This window comes from Ascaphus truei, chromosome 5, assembly GCF_040206685.1.
Source record: "Ascaphus truei isolate aAscTru1 chromosome 5, aAscTru1.hap1, whole genome shotgun sequence".
Lineage (NCBI taxonomy): Eukaryota > Metazoa > Chordata > Amphibia > Anura > Ascaphidae > Ascaphus > Ascaphus truei.
The window spans coordinates 233,685,561-233,704,076 of record NC_134487.1 but is presented as its reverse complement, the minus strand read 5'-3'; the positions used below and the strand labels follow the sequence as shown (position 1 = coordinate 233,704,076).

The 18,516-nt window shown below is 46.7% G+C and overlaps 1 protein-coding gene across 2 annotated transcripts in view; it reads left to right on the top strand.

The window, feature by feature from the left end:
• The window catches only part of LOC142495784 (caspase-7-like), a 66,609-nt gene that overhangs the window by 36,490 nt on the left and 11,603 nt on the right, over positions 1-18,516 (top strand). Inside the window, exons 1-2 of one of the 2 annotated variants that reach the window (XM_075601734.1) lie at positions 16,703-16,803; positions 17,827-18,043. In XM_075601734.1, the coding sequence (XP_075457849.1) occupies positions 17,836-18,043 (208 nt within the window). In that variant the 5' untranslated portion in view covers positions 16,703-16,803; positions 17,827-17,835. Of the gene's footprint in view, positions 1-16,702; positions 16,804-17,826; positions 18,044-18,516 lie in introns of those variants that run through there. The other variant, XM_075601735.1, reaches the window with a different exon arrangement.

Here is an 18,516-nt window from a genome sequence, read left to right as displayed (position 1 = left end):
TGGGGCCCTTGTTTGTGACGTCGGAGGGGGGGGTATGGGGGGGAGGTATGGGTAGGGGGGAGGCGTGGGGGGGTGAAGGCATGGGGGGGGAGGAGCGATAAGGGGGGTAGGGAGGGAGTATATATATAGCCTCTATTATCTGGTACATATTGTTATTACATTTTTTCCCTGTTTTATCGGGATCAACCATTTCCATTTTTGATCAGCGGAGCATTTTTACTTTGGGGCTTCAGATCATTGAACCATCTGGAGGGACATGGGTAGCGGGGGAGGGTACGCAGGATGAGGGGGGCATAGCTAGAGGGGGGGGAAGCGGGGTGGGCAAGTTACCGATTTATCCCATCTCCATTTTTTTCATACATTATGAACTTCCATATTTTTTAGAGGCGACCAGGTACATTTTAAACCGAAAGGCAGTATTTCTTCAGGCCCTTCAGATACCAATTCTTTATGGGAGGTGGGTAGAGGCAGGGAAGGAAGGGTAGGGATAGGGGTATAGGGGGTAGCGGGAGGGTGCAGGGGGAAGCATGCAGGCGGCTTCCTCCTTTAGACTATGATATATAGCTTATATTAACCGGGGTGGGGGGTGAGGGGGAGGGAGGGGGTGGGGATGCGGAATGGGTAGTTTTAACAAGGGGATTGATTTATCGAGTAACTTTTACACAAAGGGTAACAGTAACAGAAATTAACTAGATTTCGAACATTGCGGCCTTTTAACTTTAATTTGGACTGCCATCCAATGTCCAACTAGGCCTTTAAACTAAACTGGGTTACAGACCCGTTCGGTGAGCGTCCTTCAGTCTGGAGTCCTTGGGGTTTAGAGTTCGGAGGCTCAGTTTTTCTCGCCGGCGTTCTGTAGGCCAGGACCGCGTCGCTATCGGGTCCACAAGTTGCGCGGCTGGCCTGTGCCTCGATCCTTGCCGGTGATGAACAAATAAGAAAAGAGCGAGCGAAGGGCGCAACGGCTCCCCTCCCTTCACTCCTGGGAGGTACGGATGGCGCTCCGGTCAAGGGTGGGGATGTAGTCTCGCGAGGTTCCTGTTGGTCACCTGTGCCGGTGTGCAATGGTCGTCGGTCGTTCCGTGTTGCGGTGGCCTCCGTCTCGGGTGAGTACCTCTGGGGTTTTCCCCTTTGCCACAGGGGGATGTCCTCGGGAGCTGAAAAGGAGCGTCCAGTGGCTCTACGTTCGTGGAGGTGCATCGCTTCACAGGGGCCGCTACTTCGTGCTCGTGTGGCGTTGTCCCGCGAGTCTTACCGATGCTCATATCGGGGGGTCTTCAGGTTCCTGGTTCAGGGGGTGGCGTTCTTCGTTTTCCCAGGAAGCAGGGGGGGTTAATCCAAGGACTCTGACCAATGGGGTCATGTCTTCGGGGTATCTAATGTTGTAGAATTTTCCCTTGTGGTGGATTGTCAATTTGAAGTGGAACCCCCATTTATATTTTATTCCCTTTTCTCGCAGTAGTAAGGTTAAGGGACGTAGTCCTTTGCGTCGCTCCACGGTCTTTTTGGACAGATCAGTGTAGACTTGGATGTCTTCCCCCTGGTGTTGTATGGGGTCTTTCTCGCGACATGCAGTCATTATTTTTTCTTTGGCCGTGTAACTATGAAAACGGACGATCACATCCCTTCTCCTGTTGGGGTCCTCAGATCTCGGGCCTAGAGCGCGGTGAGCTCTTTCAATTTCAAGCTCTCTCTCGTCCAGGTCTTCACACACAGTTGTGAAGAATTCTTTGAGATATCCTCGGATCTGATTAGGGAGGACCTCCTCCGGGACCCCGCGCAGTCTGATGTTCTGGCGGCGGTCCCGGTTCTCTTGGTCCTCGAGACCGTCTAAGTGAGTTCACCTCCGCACCCAGTCGGGTGATTTCCTCATCTGCCTCTTTCTGGTGAGTTAGGGCCTCTTCCAGCCTGGCCTCCAGGGACGCGGCCCGCTTAGTTAGCCCTGTTATGTCCCGTTTCAGCTCGTCTACCGCCTCTCTCAGGTCAGACTGCAGGGATCTGTACAATTTGCCGTGGAGTTCCTCTAGGTAAGCCTTTGTGATCCCCTGCTTAGCAGTCATTGTTTCGGTTGGGTGCTCTTGGCTTATTGCTGCCGGCTTGGCGCCTCGTGCGCCGGGCGGGGAGGCGCCATCTTGTTTTCTCGCGCCGGCCTCGGTGCTCTGCTTTGATGGGGTAAAGAACTTCGCGACCCCTGGTCCTGTCTGATTTTTCGGTTTCTGGGACATCCCTGCTTGTTTGGGGGTCTGTCCTGTATCTTTTGGTGCCTGGATTTTCGGGGTAATTCTACTTTTTAATCGTTTTATTCATGCGGGTCTCTGGAGCTCTCCTCTTACCTTTCCATCCTGGATGACGTAATCGGCACGCCCCGGGCCCAGTATCTCTTAACGGCCGGGCCATCGGGCGCCCGGCTTGGTGGGTGTGCGGGCCATGGTTGGTGTGCCATCGGCCTTTACCCGGGGGGAGAGCATGCTGGCAGGGTTGGCACTTACCAGGGTTTATTTGTGTAAATAAAGCCGTGGCCTTTGTACCTCCAGACCCTTTGTTGTGTATTTATTTATATGTGGGTTGGGGGAGGGAAGGGGAGCTTCCTCGCAGGCTCCAAGGTCAAGCAGCCTGGAGCCCCTCAGCGACGGGGCACATGACCGCAGGGACTAGGCTCCCCTCTCTTCCCTCCCCCTACCCCACACTTTTGGTGCCGGTTCACGTGCTGCTTCCCGTCCAGCTTGGCTGAATTGCATGCTGTTTCCCTTCCCCAGTGTCACGGGGGGGCGGAGCTAAGGGGATTCAAAGGAGCGCAGGGGAGGGAGGGCAGTCTGGTCCCTGAAAAGAAGTTCCCGCCCACCCGTCCCTTTGTTTGGGTAATACCATGACAATTGAAAATATATCCTCGTATTCTCTGACGTCTTAGCGTGAGAATACACCTGCTGCCAACTCGAGATGACTTCAACCTCCGGAGGATTTAGCCCACTCTTAAAGCACTGATGATCTGGGAAAACAAAATGGTGGACGAGCTCGGGAGAAGACAGTAATCGAGTCAGACAAGCTTTGTCAAAAACTGTTCTCTCGTTTATTAAAGGGTTTACAGTCAGTTTATATAGCAAACTTGAGCATAGAAAAAACACAGATATGAGAACATACTTCCCCTTTTAATTCACAGTCTGTCTATCTCAGCAAAATGACAGTTAGACAGCATAGACAGTTTATGGTCTGGGAAGGGGCCTTAATACCGAACTTGGAGGCAGTTAAAGGAAATGTCAGTCTTTAGGACAGTATGTTGTGTAATGCATTCTTGTGTAACTCATGCTCAATATGGCTGGGAACAAGTTCCTGTTTTCTACAGGGCAAAATAAGTCTGAACAAGTACAGTTCAGCTAGCGATAAGTGGGTGAGAGGTCATTTTCTCAGATCTGCCTGGAAGGCACAATTACGTATGGCATATAGCATGTGGTTAGTTCCTGAGACTTAAATGTTAGTACAGAATGGTTATAGAAAAATGGTTATCTAGCAATCAAAATGGAGTCCCCCCTTATATGCACATTTTCAATCCCCCCTTTTGTCATGACAATGACAATTAACCTCTAGGATATGGGGGTCTCATATTGGATTTGAATATTATCATAATCCATCAAAGGTATCTGGACTCTAGTGGCAGTAGGTCCAGAGCCATGTATCATATTTGGGAAACTGTGAATGGGGGCATTAACGTTCAGTGATGCATATGTGTGATCAACTGACTTACCAAAAGGCATAATCATTTTACATAAAGATAAACACATTAATTTGCAACATGAAATAATAACAACTAATACTACAAATATGCAAACGATAAATATCAGTCCCATAACAATTCTCTTTCCCTCATTTTGTCATGGGTCCATAACCTAACAACTACTATATTGTTTTTGATATTGTTGATATACTTTGTCGTACTGAAGTAATGGTGCAGGTTTTGGGGGTCCGAAGAAAAATAAAAATATATATATATATATATATGGCCACAGGAGTTCTTGTTTGTAGAGAGATATATATCGGTGTGGCTGGTATGATATCTTTTCTGTTTACCAGGTTGACTATTACTACAAAACCTATTACCAATTTCTAAATTTCTAAATTACTATTCACACTGCTCTTCTGTAACTACTAGCACATTATGGCGGCTAAAATTTGTGAAAATTGGTGGGGGCTAATTTCTACCGGGAGCGATTGCACAAATATCCATCTTTCACGCATCTTTCGTACTGCATTTATTCAGAATGGCAAAACAGAAAAATGGCTGCTATGGTAAAAAATGGCTGACTTATGATCCTTTCCTTGTGGCTGACACACGCCTCTGGGTGACCTCCCACTTTCCTCATAGCCTCATATCCAATCTTCTTAGTCCCCTCTTATTCTTTAGAGACAGTCTATTTAAAGAACAGTTAACCATTGCATAGTCCTGCTGGACCAGGAGATTGTCCAATTGTGCCTTGTCATTCTTTTTCGGCCATTATATCGGCACAGTTGATTTCTTCTCGGTCTCTTCTTCTGGGGGACTGCTGACATCACCGAAAAGAGGCATAGCGTCGGTGGGGGTGCAATGCACTTCTGGATCAAAGTTTACTGCATATGACACATACATAGAGAGTGATGAGTAGGACAGACACACACACAAAAGCATCCAATAGCTTCGCTTCCAGAGAACTAATCCAACCGTATAATGTATTGTACATTATGTTGTATTTTCTTCTTTTCAGAAATAAGTATACATGGGAAGGATGTTGATCCAGGGAGTAATCTGATTGCCAATTCTTGGGAGTCAGGAAGGAATTTATTTTTCCCCTTGTGTTATATCACTGGGGTTTTTTGTTTGCCTTCCTCTGGATCAAAATACTGTAGGTGAGGATACATGATGGAGTATCTGTCTGGATTTGGCGTGGGTTGGAATTGATGGACGTACACTGGCGACACACTTTATTCGAGCTCGGCTAGTCCCACGAATTCGGGTATACCCGGGTGTATTGAGGTTTGTGACTGTTTTCTGCCCGAGTGCATTGAGGTATTTTCCAGGCAGGGATTGAAGCATTTTATTCCCGCTGGCTGCAATACTGCACAGTATATATATAAATACTGCATTACAATTCATGAATTTATGCCATCTGGTAGACACGCGAAGCATTGCAGCCTATTAAATCCTAATCATTATCATTTAACAGATCAGCCGCCCGTCAGCCAGGCATGAACCCAGGCTGGGAAGGCAAACGCAACGGGGCTTGTCAGAGGTGAGGAGCGGCGCATTCCAGGTATCTGCCAGGTACATACTGGGTATTTGCTCGAATAAAGTGTGTCGGTGCAGTATGTCTTTTCAACCTCATCTACGATGTAACTATGTCTGCCATGTTTGAGGTGGGCACTGCATGACATGTGTTGCCTATGTCATGGCGGCTGTTGGGGGGGGGGAGTAGCTGTTCATTAACCTTGCCAGTGGGGGCTCTATGGTGCAGATAACCCCTCAAGCCTTGTGGTGGCTGGGGGTAGCAAGTGGGCAGGGCTCATTTGTGCGTGATTCCCTGGGCCCAGTATCGCTTAATGGCCGGGCCATCGGGCGCCCGGCTTTGTGGGTGTGCGGGCCGTGGTTGGTGTGCCATCGGCCTTTACCAGGGGGAGAGCACGCTGGCAGGGTTGGCACTTACCAGGGTTTATTTGTGTAAATAAAGCCGTGGCCTTGTACCTTCAGACCCTTTGTTGTATATTTATTTATATGTGGGTTGGGGGAAGGAAGGGGAGCTTCCTCGCCGGCTCCAAGGTCAAGGGTAGGCTGCCACTATATCAATCATACTATCAATGTACAGAAATAATACAAAAAAAGTGAAAACACAACATTGAAATTGGGAAAAACAAAATACATAATACTGTAGGTAGGAGTTTGGATGACACTGGGGACAGCAAGTCAAAGAGCAGGAAGGAAAAAAAGGAGGGGAAGGAAAAATAAAAGGGGGGGGGAGAGAGAGGGAAGGGAGGTAGCAAAGAGGTGGATGAATTTCCTCCCCCCCCCAAAGGATTGCCTTTGTGCATGTACGCCAAGCATGTCAAACTCGCGGCCCGCGGGCCGCATGCGGCCCACAACGAACATATTTGCGGCCCAGCCCAGTGGTTCCCAATCTGTGCGCGCGGCGCCCTGGTGCGCCGTGGCTTGCCTAGAGGGGCGCCACGATTATCCCTCCCCACCATCTCCCCGATTATCCCTCCCCACCATCCCTCCTTCATGCCGGCCGGGCCGCAGGGGATTGGCTGCAGGCAGAGAGGAAGCCGGGGCGGGGCTTCCGCTTTGTGCTGGTGGCTGCGCGGTGTCCCGTCCCCTTCTGCCCCGGGTGATAGGAGAAGGTAGGGGGGTGCTGTGGGGGGGGGGGTTAGTTGTACATTTGCCTGTCCTGCACGGATCGCATGCCTTTCCTCCCCCCAGCTCCCCCAAGTCACTCACATCCGTCGCTGCCTCTGCTCTCCACTGCTCTCCTGTGTGTGTGTATCTGTGTGTGTGTGGGGGGGGGGGTGTCTGTGTGTCTGAGAGAGAGAGAGTCTGAGAGAGAGAGAGTCTGAGAGAGAGAGAGAGTCTGAGAGAGAGAGAGAGTCTGAGAGAGAGAGAGAGTCTGAGAGAGAGAGAGAGAGAGAGAGTCTGAGAGAGAGAGAGAGTCTGAGAGAGAGAGAGTCTGAGAGAGAGAGAGTCTGAGAGAGAGAGAGTCTGAGAGAGTTGAGTCTGAGAGAGAGAGAGAGTCTGAGAGAGAGAGAGAGTCTGAGAGAGAGAGAGAGTCTGAGAGAGAGAGTCTGAGAGAGAGAGTCTGAGAGAGAGAGAGAGTCTGAGAGAGAGTGTGCGTCTGAGAGAGAGTGTGCGTCTGAGAGAGAGTGTGCGTCTGAGAGAGAGTGTGCGTCTGAGAGAGAGTGTGCGTCTGAGAGAGAGTGTGCGTCTGAGAGAGAGTGTGCGTCTGAGAGAGAGTGTGCGTCTGAGAGAGAGTGTGCGTCTGAGAGAGAGTGTGCGTCTGAGAGAGAGTGTGCGTCTGAGAGAGAGTGTGCGTCTGAGAGAGTCGGAGAGAGTGAGTCAGAGATGCCAAGTGTCAGGAAGAAAACATAAATTTTATCGTTCTTGTTCTTTTCTTTTATACTGTACTTTTCGAAATAAACCTACGTTTCTATGAAAATTTAAGTTTTTGTTTTTTTGCGGCCCACCTAAAATTAAACCTTGTTTATTTGGCCCGTGTTACCTTTGAGTTTGACATGCTTGATGTACGCTCTCCCAAGCTTGGCGCTTGGGGAGACAAACAAAATTGACTTTGAAGCGCGCTCATCAGTAGTCCATGCGCGCACACACTGCTCATGCTTGGAGAGTTGGTGATGTCACCGCTCTGAGCAGCAGCGTGAACGCAGTATAATTTTGCAAGCGCAAGCTGTTGAAATTGAGATATATTTGTATTTACATTGTATACCGTTTAATAAAAGTTTTTTTTTTTTCCCATGTGATTTTGATGGCATCAGATAGGGGGGGCACGAGAAATTTCATGGATGAAAAGGGGGGCTCGGCCTAAAAAGTTTGCTCACCCCTGGTATACTGCTGCGGCCAAGTTTATTCGAGCATTTGCCCGTTCTTGGCCGCAGCAGTAGCCTGGCGCGCGCCCGAGAGTGACGGGCGCGCGCCGAAGCAGCGAAAGAGCGCCCTCCGATCGGGGCGCTCTCCCTACCGCTGCCGGGTCCGCCGGGTCCCCCGGAACCCCCTGCCGCTGTCCCGCGATCGCGGGACACCAGGGCTCCCTCGGGGAGCCCCTGGACGCGCGTGCAGGGGGCGCACGCTCCCGAAGACGCGTGACCGCGCGTCTATGACGCGCGGCACGCCGAGGGGCGGCCACTAGCAAGCCGGGAAATCTCCCGGCTTGCGGTACCGGCCACACTTTAATAAAGTGTGTCGGTAGTGTAGATGACCAGGTACATATCTCCATGATAATGTCACCTCTACCACTAACCCTTCCTCAATATGGAAAATCTTCTAATAAACGGTGTATGAACTCTACAGTGGGTATCAGTATGTACTCACATGATCGGTGTCTAGCGTTCCGTTGGTGTACTCGTCTGCTCCACTCTATAAGGCTGTGATTATACCTAAAATCGCCCAGCAGCCGAAAATCAAATGAAACCTTACGAAGGTCCAAACTGCAAAGCGGCAGACTGGTGAGGAGACATGGAAAATTGTTTTAGCCAGGCAACGGCTGTGTCACGTGAGCGGTTCAGCCAATGAGGGCGGACCGCACACAGCCACGCCTCCTCCACGCCTCCCTGTCTCCTCCGGCTGCCTCCTGCCTGCAGTTCAACTTGTCGCAGCGGTGACGTCACCGGATAGCGCTGCCGCCCTGCAGTTTAGGTATAATCGTAGCCTAAAGCGCCAGAGTCACGAACCGCGTAAGAGGATTGTTCCCTTTTGAAGTGAAACTTCTTTGCTGGCATCTAGTAAATTCTCATATGACAAAATCTCCTGCATTGGGAACGAAAATGTGTAACGGAAGTGACGTCAGTTGCTGGAACTGGCCGCGCATGCACAGAAATGGCTGTTGCAGTGCGCGCATGCACAGTAGTGCCCAGCGCCATCCGCAATAGTGCTACTGTAGGTGCCATCCGCGCATCCCTAGTAGTGTCCGTTTCTATCCGTGCATGCACAGTAATAACCCGTGCCATTTGTGAATGCACAGAGGCAGCCAGTGCCATCCGCGCATGCGCAGAGGCGACCAGCGCCATCCGCGCATACGCAAAGGGGGCACAGAGAGATGCACACAGAGAGACACATACAGACACATACAGACACACATACTTTCCCCTCCCTGTGTGTACACATAAACAAAAGGTACAGTGTTACAGGAATTCCCAGTGAGTACAAATATAGACATGAAAATAGCAAAAGTTTTAAAAATCTACCATTTATAATAAAAAATGGAGAAGTGCAAAGATGCGTGGTGTGTGTCACGATAGGGGTAGCCTCCATCACATAATAAAGGTGAAGCCCAGCTGGCTGCCCCAATACCGTGTGCAATGGCCGCCTCTGTGAGGCTCATTTTGTCCGGTGTATTATGTATTTGGTATTGTGTGTAACCTCTTCCAGATGAGAGCTATATCACTGTATGATATCTGGAAGGAGGAAAACTGTGTGTCTTGGGGAACGGGGATTGTATATAAAAGCACTGTTGCAGGGTACATGCAACCACACACGCGGGTTCCCTTATTTATTGAGCCTTAAAACATACAGCACACAAAAACAAAATAGCTTCTCATCAGCAGACAAAAAGAAAATAGCTTCTTCAGCAGACAAAGCAAGGCAGCTTCTCTTCTGCATGCAAGACACAGACAGTTCATCACATATGTACTTTGCAACACAGACCTTATAGCAGTAATCTCTTCAGTATTTTCAGTCCTGTCTCCTGACCAGCTAGCTTCCATGTGTGTGTAGCCTGGGGTTTTTAAAACACCTTCATTATGCAGCTGGGGTCAGACTAATTAAGCAGCCCTTCTCCACTGAAAGTTAACCTTGTCACAGCTGCACTGCAAACTGAGACATCTGTTTGCCAGGTATATGGCTGGTGACGTTCATTCACCCTGTCACATTCCTCCCCTGTTAGTGTGTGGCTGGGGCTACGCACAGCTGAAGCCCGACCATCCACCCCTTCTCTAGAAAAGAAGTCAGCATTTGCATTCTCTTTTCCAGGCCTGTGCTCAATCTCAAGTGAGAAGGGTTGGAGGGCCATATATCACCTGGTCAATCTCGCATTGGAGTCCTTCATACTATTCAACCACTTCAATGGAGCATGTTCCGTCACCAGAGTAAAATGGACTCCTGCCAGGTAATGCCTCAAAGCCTCGATTGCCCACTTTACTGCGCGGCACTCCTTCTCAATCACTGAGTAGTTTTTTTCCCTCAGGAACAATTTCCTACTCAAAAAAAGGATCGGATGTTCCACTCCCTCAAACTGTTGTGACAACACTGCCCCTAGCCCTATTTCTGATGCATCGGTTTGCACTACTAAAGGCCTGTTGAAGTCTGGGCTTCTAAGGACGGGACCCTCTGATAGAAACCTTTTTATGTCCTCAAAGGCTCTCTGACAGTCCCCTGACCATACCACTTGTGTAGGAGCACACTTTTTTGTGAGTTCCGTTAATGGGGCTGCAACTTCCGAGTAGTTGGGGATGAACCACCGATAGTACCCTGCTAATCCCAGCAGAGAGCGTACCTGCATTTTTGTTTGGGGGGGGTCGGAACTTCTTTCAGGGCAACTACCTTGTCGGCTAGTGGCCTTACTTTCCCACCTCCCACTGCATATCCTAAGTATTTGGTTTCCGCCTTACCTAAGGCACATTTCTTAAGGTTGGCTGTGAGCCCTGCCTCTCTTAGAGATTTGAGGACCGCTTTCAGCCTATTTAGATGGGCCCGCCAGTGTTTACTATAAATGACAATGTCATCTAGGTAGGCTGCAGCATAAGCCCTATGGGGTCTCAGCACTTTATCCATGAGTCTCTAAAATGTGGCTAGGGCTCCATGCTGTCCAAATGGCATTGTCACAAACTGGTATAAACCTATGGGAGTGGCAAAGGCTGTTTTGCACTTGGACTTTTCCTCTAGCGGTATTTGCAAGTATCCTTTTGTTAAGTCCAGCATGGATATATATTCCGCATTACCAAGGGCGTCAATTAACTCGTCCACCCTTGGCATTGGATATGCGTCAAACTTGGATACCGCATTGACCTTTCGGAGGTCCACACAAAATCTTACCTTACCATCGGGTTTAGTGGACTACGCCACTCACTGCATGATTCCTCAATCACTCATAAGTGTAACATTTCTTGCACCTCCTTCTCTACCAGGGCCCTACGACTTTCAGGCAACCTATAAGGACGGGAACGTACTTTTACCCCAGGTGCTGTCTCGATCACATGTGAAATTAAATTAGTTTGCCCTGGCAAATCAGAAAAAACATCATGGAATTGTGTAATTATTTCTAAAAAGTCCCCTTTTTGTTCAGAGGACAACTGTTTATCCATTGGGATTTTATCGTCACCCATGATGTTCTCCCGTGGGGGCTGAGGACCCAAGTCCGTTTCCTCCTCCACCGGATGGATGAATAGAGACCGCTGCATCTTCCAGGGTTTCAGCAAGTTCACATGGTAAATTTGTTTACCCTTCCTGGACCCTGGTTGAGCAATCTCGTAATCCACATCACCCGTGCGGCGGAGTACTTCGAATGGGCCCTGCCATTTGGCCAGGAGTTTACTCTCGCAACTGGGTAATAATAACATCACTTGGTCTCCTGGGTGAAACACTCTCATGCGAGCATTCTGATTGTAACGTCTCTCCTGACTGTCCTGGGCTGATCTAAGTTTCTCCCTAGCAAAATGGCCGACCACATCTAGGCGCTTCCTAAGGTCTAGTACAGGTCTGCAGCCATGCTCTGAAGCAGATATGCTTTTAAGTAGATATGTTTGAAGTATTTATGATATAATAAATAAAGGAAGGGGGAGTGAGCTCTAGCTACTGTCTTAGAAACGGTGCCAGGGGTAAGTGAACTAGTAACATAGAATGTACTTGCCTAGGCAAGAGAAAGGACCCCTTTGGAACAAGCACTCGTAAAGTGATGAAAGGAAATAAATATTTATGAAGTATTTATGAAGTTTAAAAAGGAAGTTCAAAAAGAAGTGGAAAAGTGGACAACACCTACTGCTTCTGATTCCTGCATTTGATCTACGTTGGAAAGGAGGATATCATCTATCACAGACTTCACATCTCAACACTTAACGATTGCTGTGATGCCGCCTTTATTTTTTCTATTTGCTGTAACCTCACTCATTTTCAAATTATGCACTTCCTTCCACCAGTCTCCTTATGTCTCTAACTCTATTCATATTTCTCCATCTCTCCTTTCTTCCCCACTTCTCAGTTCACATGAACTCCTTTCTTACCTGCGTCCTCTGTCACCACACAGCTATACACCCTGCACTAAAACACACCCCTACAAATCATCCTCACACATCCTCTTTCTATCCATGCTTCTCCTCCTTGCTTCTGGGGATATCTCTCCCAATCCTGGTCCCTGCCTTATTTTTACTTGCTCTCGTCCTCGCCTCCCACATGCAACTTCTACTTCTTCTGGTGTTAACCCCTCCAACCTCATCCCCATCCCCTGCCACCCTCCCTCCTCTCTCCCTTTCTCCTGTGCCCATTGGAATGCTCGCTCCCTCTCTAACAAGTTCCTCTCTGTGCATGACTTCTTTCTCTCTCACTCCCTGCTTCTCTTTGCTATAACGTAGACCTGGCTCACTCAGTCTGACTCTGCTCTGGAAGCTGCCCTCTCCTACGGTTGACATGACGACAGGATGCATTATGGTGACGAGGCATCACGTGATGCCACATGGTCACGGCAACATGTTACCGCCTGACGTTCGAGTGTTTCGTTGTCATGGCAACGGGGACGTGACGTGATGTACATTGTTTTATAAATAATTTTTATATAATTTGAAAATCTGGTCACCCTATGAGTGTTGCATTGGGATTGTGTGATTTGAGTGTTTGCTGGCTGACACACATATTGTGTCCTGTCGGGTGATTTGATCCTGGTGGTAAAGGTGTTAAGAGTCTGGTCTCCCATGACAGTGTGTAAACATATAACACATGAATTGTATATAGATGAATACAATATAGTAACTGTAATGATTTTTTATTTTATTTTTTAAACGGGGTGTATGCCGAACACGCGCATTCTAAGTCAAACTTCTTTGTGTTTTGGCACTGAAATTGATTTAAATTTTTATGATTTTGATTGAATTAAATACTTTTTAGAATAACGGCATTTAGATACTTTACAAACCAAAATATACGTATCTTACTTTGTTATCATAAGTCAATTGTATCATGTATTCCAACTGATACTATGGAAATGTCTGCTGAAAAAAAAATTATACTCTCAAAAGTGAATCAAATTCATAACAATCAAAATATACTTTCAGTGATAAAATGCAAATAAGTTTCACTTAGAAAGCGCGTGCTCGGCACACACACCCTCATTTTTTTAATGTCATTCTGTGCTCTTATAAATACTTTCTTATAGTCAGGGTCTTTCTGCGTAGGTTGTGCATGCCAGCCTTGCCACTCGGATATCACATGCAGTAATAACTGAACAGGAGTGAGTGAATGGGCATCACACACAATGAGTGAGTTGGCATCACATGGAGTGAGTGAATGGGAATCCCATGGAGTGAGTCACTGAATGGGCATCCCATGGAGTGAGTGAGTTGGCATCACATGGAGTGATTGAATAGGCATCATATGGAGTGAGTGGATATCACATGTAGTGAGTGAGTGCATCCCATGGAGATACTGAATAGGCATTACACAGAGTGGGTGGGCATCACATGGAGTGAGTGGGCATCACATAGAGTGAGTGAGTGACTGGACATCACATGGAGTGAATGAGTTGGCATCAGATGGAGTGAGTTAATAGGCATCACATGGAGTGATTGAAAGGCATCATATGGAGTGAGTGAATATCAGATGTAGTGAGTGCATCCCATGGAGTTACTGAATAGGCATTACACAGAGTGGGTGGGTGGGCATCACATGGAATGAGTGGACATTACATGAAGTGAGTTAGTGACGACATCACATGGAGTGAATGAGTGGAGGGGCATCACATGCAGTAATGGGTCACATGGAGTGAGTGTGAGTAGGCATTACATAGAGTGAGTATGTAAATGGACATTACATGCAGTGGGTGATTGAGCAGGCATCAAATGGAGTTATTGAGTGGGCATCACATGGAGTGAGTGAGTGGGCATCACAGGGAGTGAGTGACTAGGAATCACATGGATTGAGTAAACGGATATCACATGCAGCGGCTGAATAAAAAGACATCACATAGAGTTAGTGTCACGGGAGACCAGTCCATTTACACCTTTTTACCAGGATCATGCATTGATCAAAACGAGTTAATGAAATAAATTATAAATTTATTCACAGGAAAAGGCAAACACACAATGTATGTATGTACACTGGCGACACACTTTATTCGAGCTCGGCTAGTCCCACGAATTCTGGTATACCCGGGTGTATTGAGGTTTGTGACTGTTTTCTGCCCGAGTGCATTGAGGTATTTTCCAGGCAGGGATTGAAGCATTTTATTCCCGCTGGCTGCAATACTGCACAGTATATATATATATACTGCATAACTATTCATGAATTTATGCCATCTGGTAGACACGCGAAGCATTGCAGCCTATTAAATCCTAATCATTATCATTTAACAGATCAGCCGCCCATCAGCCAGGCATGAACCCAGGCTGGGAAGGCAAATGCAACGGGGCTTGTCAGAGGTGAGGAGCGGCGCATTCCAGGTATCTGCCAGGTACATACCGGGTATTTGCTCGAATAAAGTGTGTCGGTGCAGTATGTCTGTCTTTATTTATATCGCGCCATTGGTGTACATAGCGCTCCACATTAGTAATACACGTGACAATCATATAAATATAAATAATTCAAATAACAGATCATGGGAATAAGTGCTTCAGACATAAACATAACAAACTACAGCAAAAAGACACACTTAGTTGGGAATTGGGGTAACAACCTAGACTCTCCTTGCTGCAGGAAATCCTATCCCTGATAACAGTTGCAAACACAGGACAGAAAATATTCCAGGCAGCTTTAGCTGAAGCAGCCCTTTTCTTGCTGGAGACTTGCAACTGGAAACTTAGAATCTGGGAATTTTAGAGGATTGGAGAACTACTGTATGAGAGACCTTGGAGAACCTTGGAGAACACTTGAAAAACCCTGTAAGAACACACTATCTCATGGGCGCAAGGGGTTATAATACCTCTGACTTTCATTCAAAAAATACTATAGCCCAATCCAAAGCGTAAGAAATGTCTCCGCCGTCAATCAGAGACATGCTGGTAGACACAACAGGGTTACCTGGAAATCTGAATGAACCAAGGGGCATGGCAATTTGGCACCTCTGGCCCTGGTTCCCTTAATGCCACCCGCAATGACAGGTTCCTGCCAGTCTGGTGGGATCAATGGAAATGCAAAGGGCATCCATTGATCTCAGGATGTGGATACTTGAATACCACCTTCCTGTCCAAATGGTCCTGACCCCTTGGACATCCTCTGTGGCTTTCATCCCCAGATGTCCTGCCAGACCTCCTGACACCACTTGGTAGCACAGTGACCTGTCAGAGCATTGGTTCTGAAAGTCCCAGCTCATTTCTGTGCACAAACGGATATGTTTCAAAATACACTGTTCCATAAAACATACACTTTAAAACAAACTATTAAATAAAATATACATTTTAAAAATATCCTAAGTCTTTTGCTTATGGGAAATAGAATAAGAAGCTGCACATTATTTCTTACTAGCCATATTCCCCACACTCTATACAATAAACTTAGGACTGGACTTTTAAAAGTCTCCTCACAACCTTGTATATGATTCGAGTACCCCCAGAACTCCTATACCGGTTCTGGGTAACCTGGGCATTTTCTGGGTATCCCCATTAACCTAGGGACCCCTTGATTGTTTCAGGGAAACCTCACCTCCCCATGCCCCATTTACCTGTCTGGGCTGTGCTGAAGCAGGGACCCTAGTGGTGAGACGCACACGCATTTTCAAGAGGAGATATTACCGAGACGATGTGTCTACATGCACCCAGGCATCCGAGGGTACATTTTTAGGGGAATAAGCAACTCTGGGCCCTGACTAGATAGACACAATCTGACAACACTTTATCTAATATAGGTCACCAAAATATATTATTTTCACAGTATGGCTGTTATAAATAATATTACACTAAAAATGGATATTCACTAATCCTATTTATACATACAAAAATAAACATCATCCATTTAGATTGTATCAATCAGGTATTCAACATGATGCCACGCTGCAAATTTTGTTTCACAGTGAACTGTGCATCATGTGTACGAAACCTTCATAAACACGATGCGTATTTTATGAAGGTTTGTGTTCATTTTTAGCACAAAAATGTTGATGCCCAAATTTTTTTAAAAACAATCTTAATACTGTACATAGGCCCCACAGCGGCTTCCCTGGGGTCCCACCAGGGTTTTCCCACTTCAAAGACAAGAGCGCCTCATGACAGAAATTCTCATTTAGTTGGAAATGAGGTAATCACATGTGTGATCAGGGGAAACTGCAAGGAAATGAGTCAGATACCACCATCTTCCTCTGATTAACCTTTTTATAATGTTTGTTATTGAATCAAACTGAGAAATCCCATTTATTATGTGATGAAAGGGCCACAGAGCGAAAAACAATACACACGCTGCTCTGCAAAGTACAGGGAGACTTAATAACCCAGAGTAGCAGCAGGGAGGGGACACTGTAACAGTTTAGGGCTTTGAGAGTGTGTGATCAAAAGGGCTAAACTGTTTACAATCTCAGATAAAACTGAGAGCTGAGGTACAGTAAAGGCTATGGGGAGATTAGGGTTATGACGTGCCTCCATTATCAACTCCTGGGGGATGCACCCTAAAAATGTCAGCTCTTCCTGAAATACTCAATGGGCAGGTCTCATCAAAGCCTGATATCGGGGTGTTGCGTCTAACCTGCCTTGAATGGCAGGTACCCCCAGATCGTTCTGTGTGCGTGAGGGGGAGGGGGTGGGGGTGGGGGGGGGTGTACTGCGGCTGTCTACCTGCACTTCTTATCGCTTCCTGGAGCCACTCCCTGAGTTTTAATCCTTTATAAGTCAGAGAGAGAGACAGAGAGAGAGAGACAGAGCGAGACCTGAGAGGTAAAGTGTTGAGATCTGTATGTTATAAGATGTGCTGTGTGTACACACTTTTTAGGTTCTAGGATGTGCTATATGTGCACAGTTTATTTCTTATGGGATTGAGATATGCTGTATGTACACAGTTTATGTTATAGGAGGATATGCTGTGCACAGTTTATGTTATAGGAGGATATGCTGTGCACAGTTTATACTGTATATGCTATAGGAGGATACGCTGTACACAGTTTATATGTTAAAGGAGGATACGCTGTGCACAGTTTATATGTTACAGGAGGATACGTTGTGCACAGTTTATATGTTATAGGAGGATAAGCTGTACACCATTTATGTTATAGGAGGATAAGCTGTACACCATTTATGTTATAGGAGGATATGCTGTACACAGTTTATATGTTACAGGTGGATACGCTGTGCACAGTTTATATGTTATAGGAGGATAAGCTGTGCACCATTTATGTTATAGGAGGATACGCTGTACACCATTTATGTTATAGGAGGATATGCTGTACACAGTTTATATGTTATAGGAGGATACGCTGTGCACAGTTTATATGTTACAGGAGGATACGCTGTGCACAGTTTATATGTTACAGGAGGATACGCTGTGCACAGTTTATATGTTATAGGAGGATACGCTGTGCACAATTTATATGTTACAGGTGGATACGCTGTGCACAGTTTATATGTTATAGGAGGATAAGCTGTACACCATTTATGTTATAGGAGGATACGATGTACACCGTCCGTTTATATGTTATAGGAGGATACGCTGTGCATAGTTTACCAGAGGTCAGCAAGGATTTCCTTTATAGGGTCAGTTTCTCGTCACAGGACAGTGCCTCCATCATTTATTACATTTATGGAATTGGATATCTTGGTATCGTAATTTTTTTGTAAGACGCATCCTTTATCGTATTTGTTCTATTTTATGTGTATGGCTTGTTTGCAATGTGTGTATATTGGGATTATGCCCACAGTATCTGCATGTTTATTTTCACTGTCCCGGTGTATCCCCTATTGCAGTGACGCATCATGTCGCGAGTGATGAGGGGTCGTGCTCTGATCATCGTCATGACGGAGTTCCGGAGTCGGCCAGGTGGCAGCGGGGTGACCCTGGAGCAGCGCAGAGGGGCTAAACGGGACGCGGATCGTCTCTTCAGAGTTCTATCTCGCCTGGGGTACGACGTCACCCTTCGATTGGATATCAGCGCGGCTGAGATCAAACGTCTCTACCGGGAAGGTAAAAAATCTTGTTTAGTAGTGGCATAGAGAGCAAAGTCTCCATCTTTGCTGATGGCACTAAATTGTGTAAGGTAATAGAATCAGAACAGGATGTAATTTCTCTTCAGAAGGACTTGGACAGACTGGAAACTTGGGCAGGTAAATGGCAGATGAGGTTTAATACAGATAAATGTAAGGTTATGCATTTGGGCAACAAAAATAAACAGGCAACTTACAAATTAAATGGGGATGAATGAGAGGAATTCTTGATGGAGAAGGCTTTAAGAGTGCTTGTAGGCAGCAGGACAACAGGCTTAGCAATGCTGCCCAATATCATGTAGTACTGTAGCTGCAAATGCAAACAAGATCTTATCTTCCATTAAACAGGCAACGGATGGAAGGGCAGTAAACATAATTATGCCCCTCTATAAAGCATTAGTAAGACCACACTTTGAATATAGAGTACAATTTTGAGCACCACTCCTTAGAAAA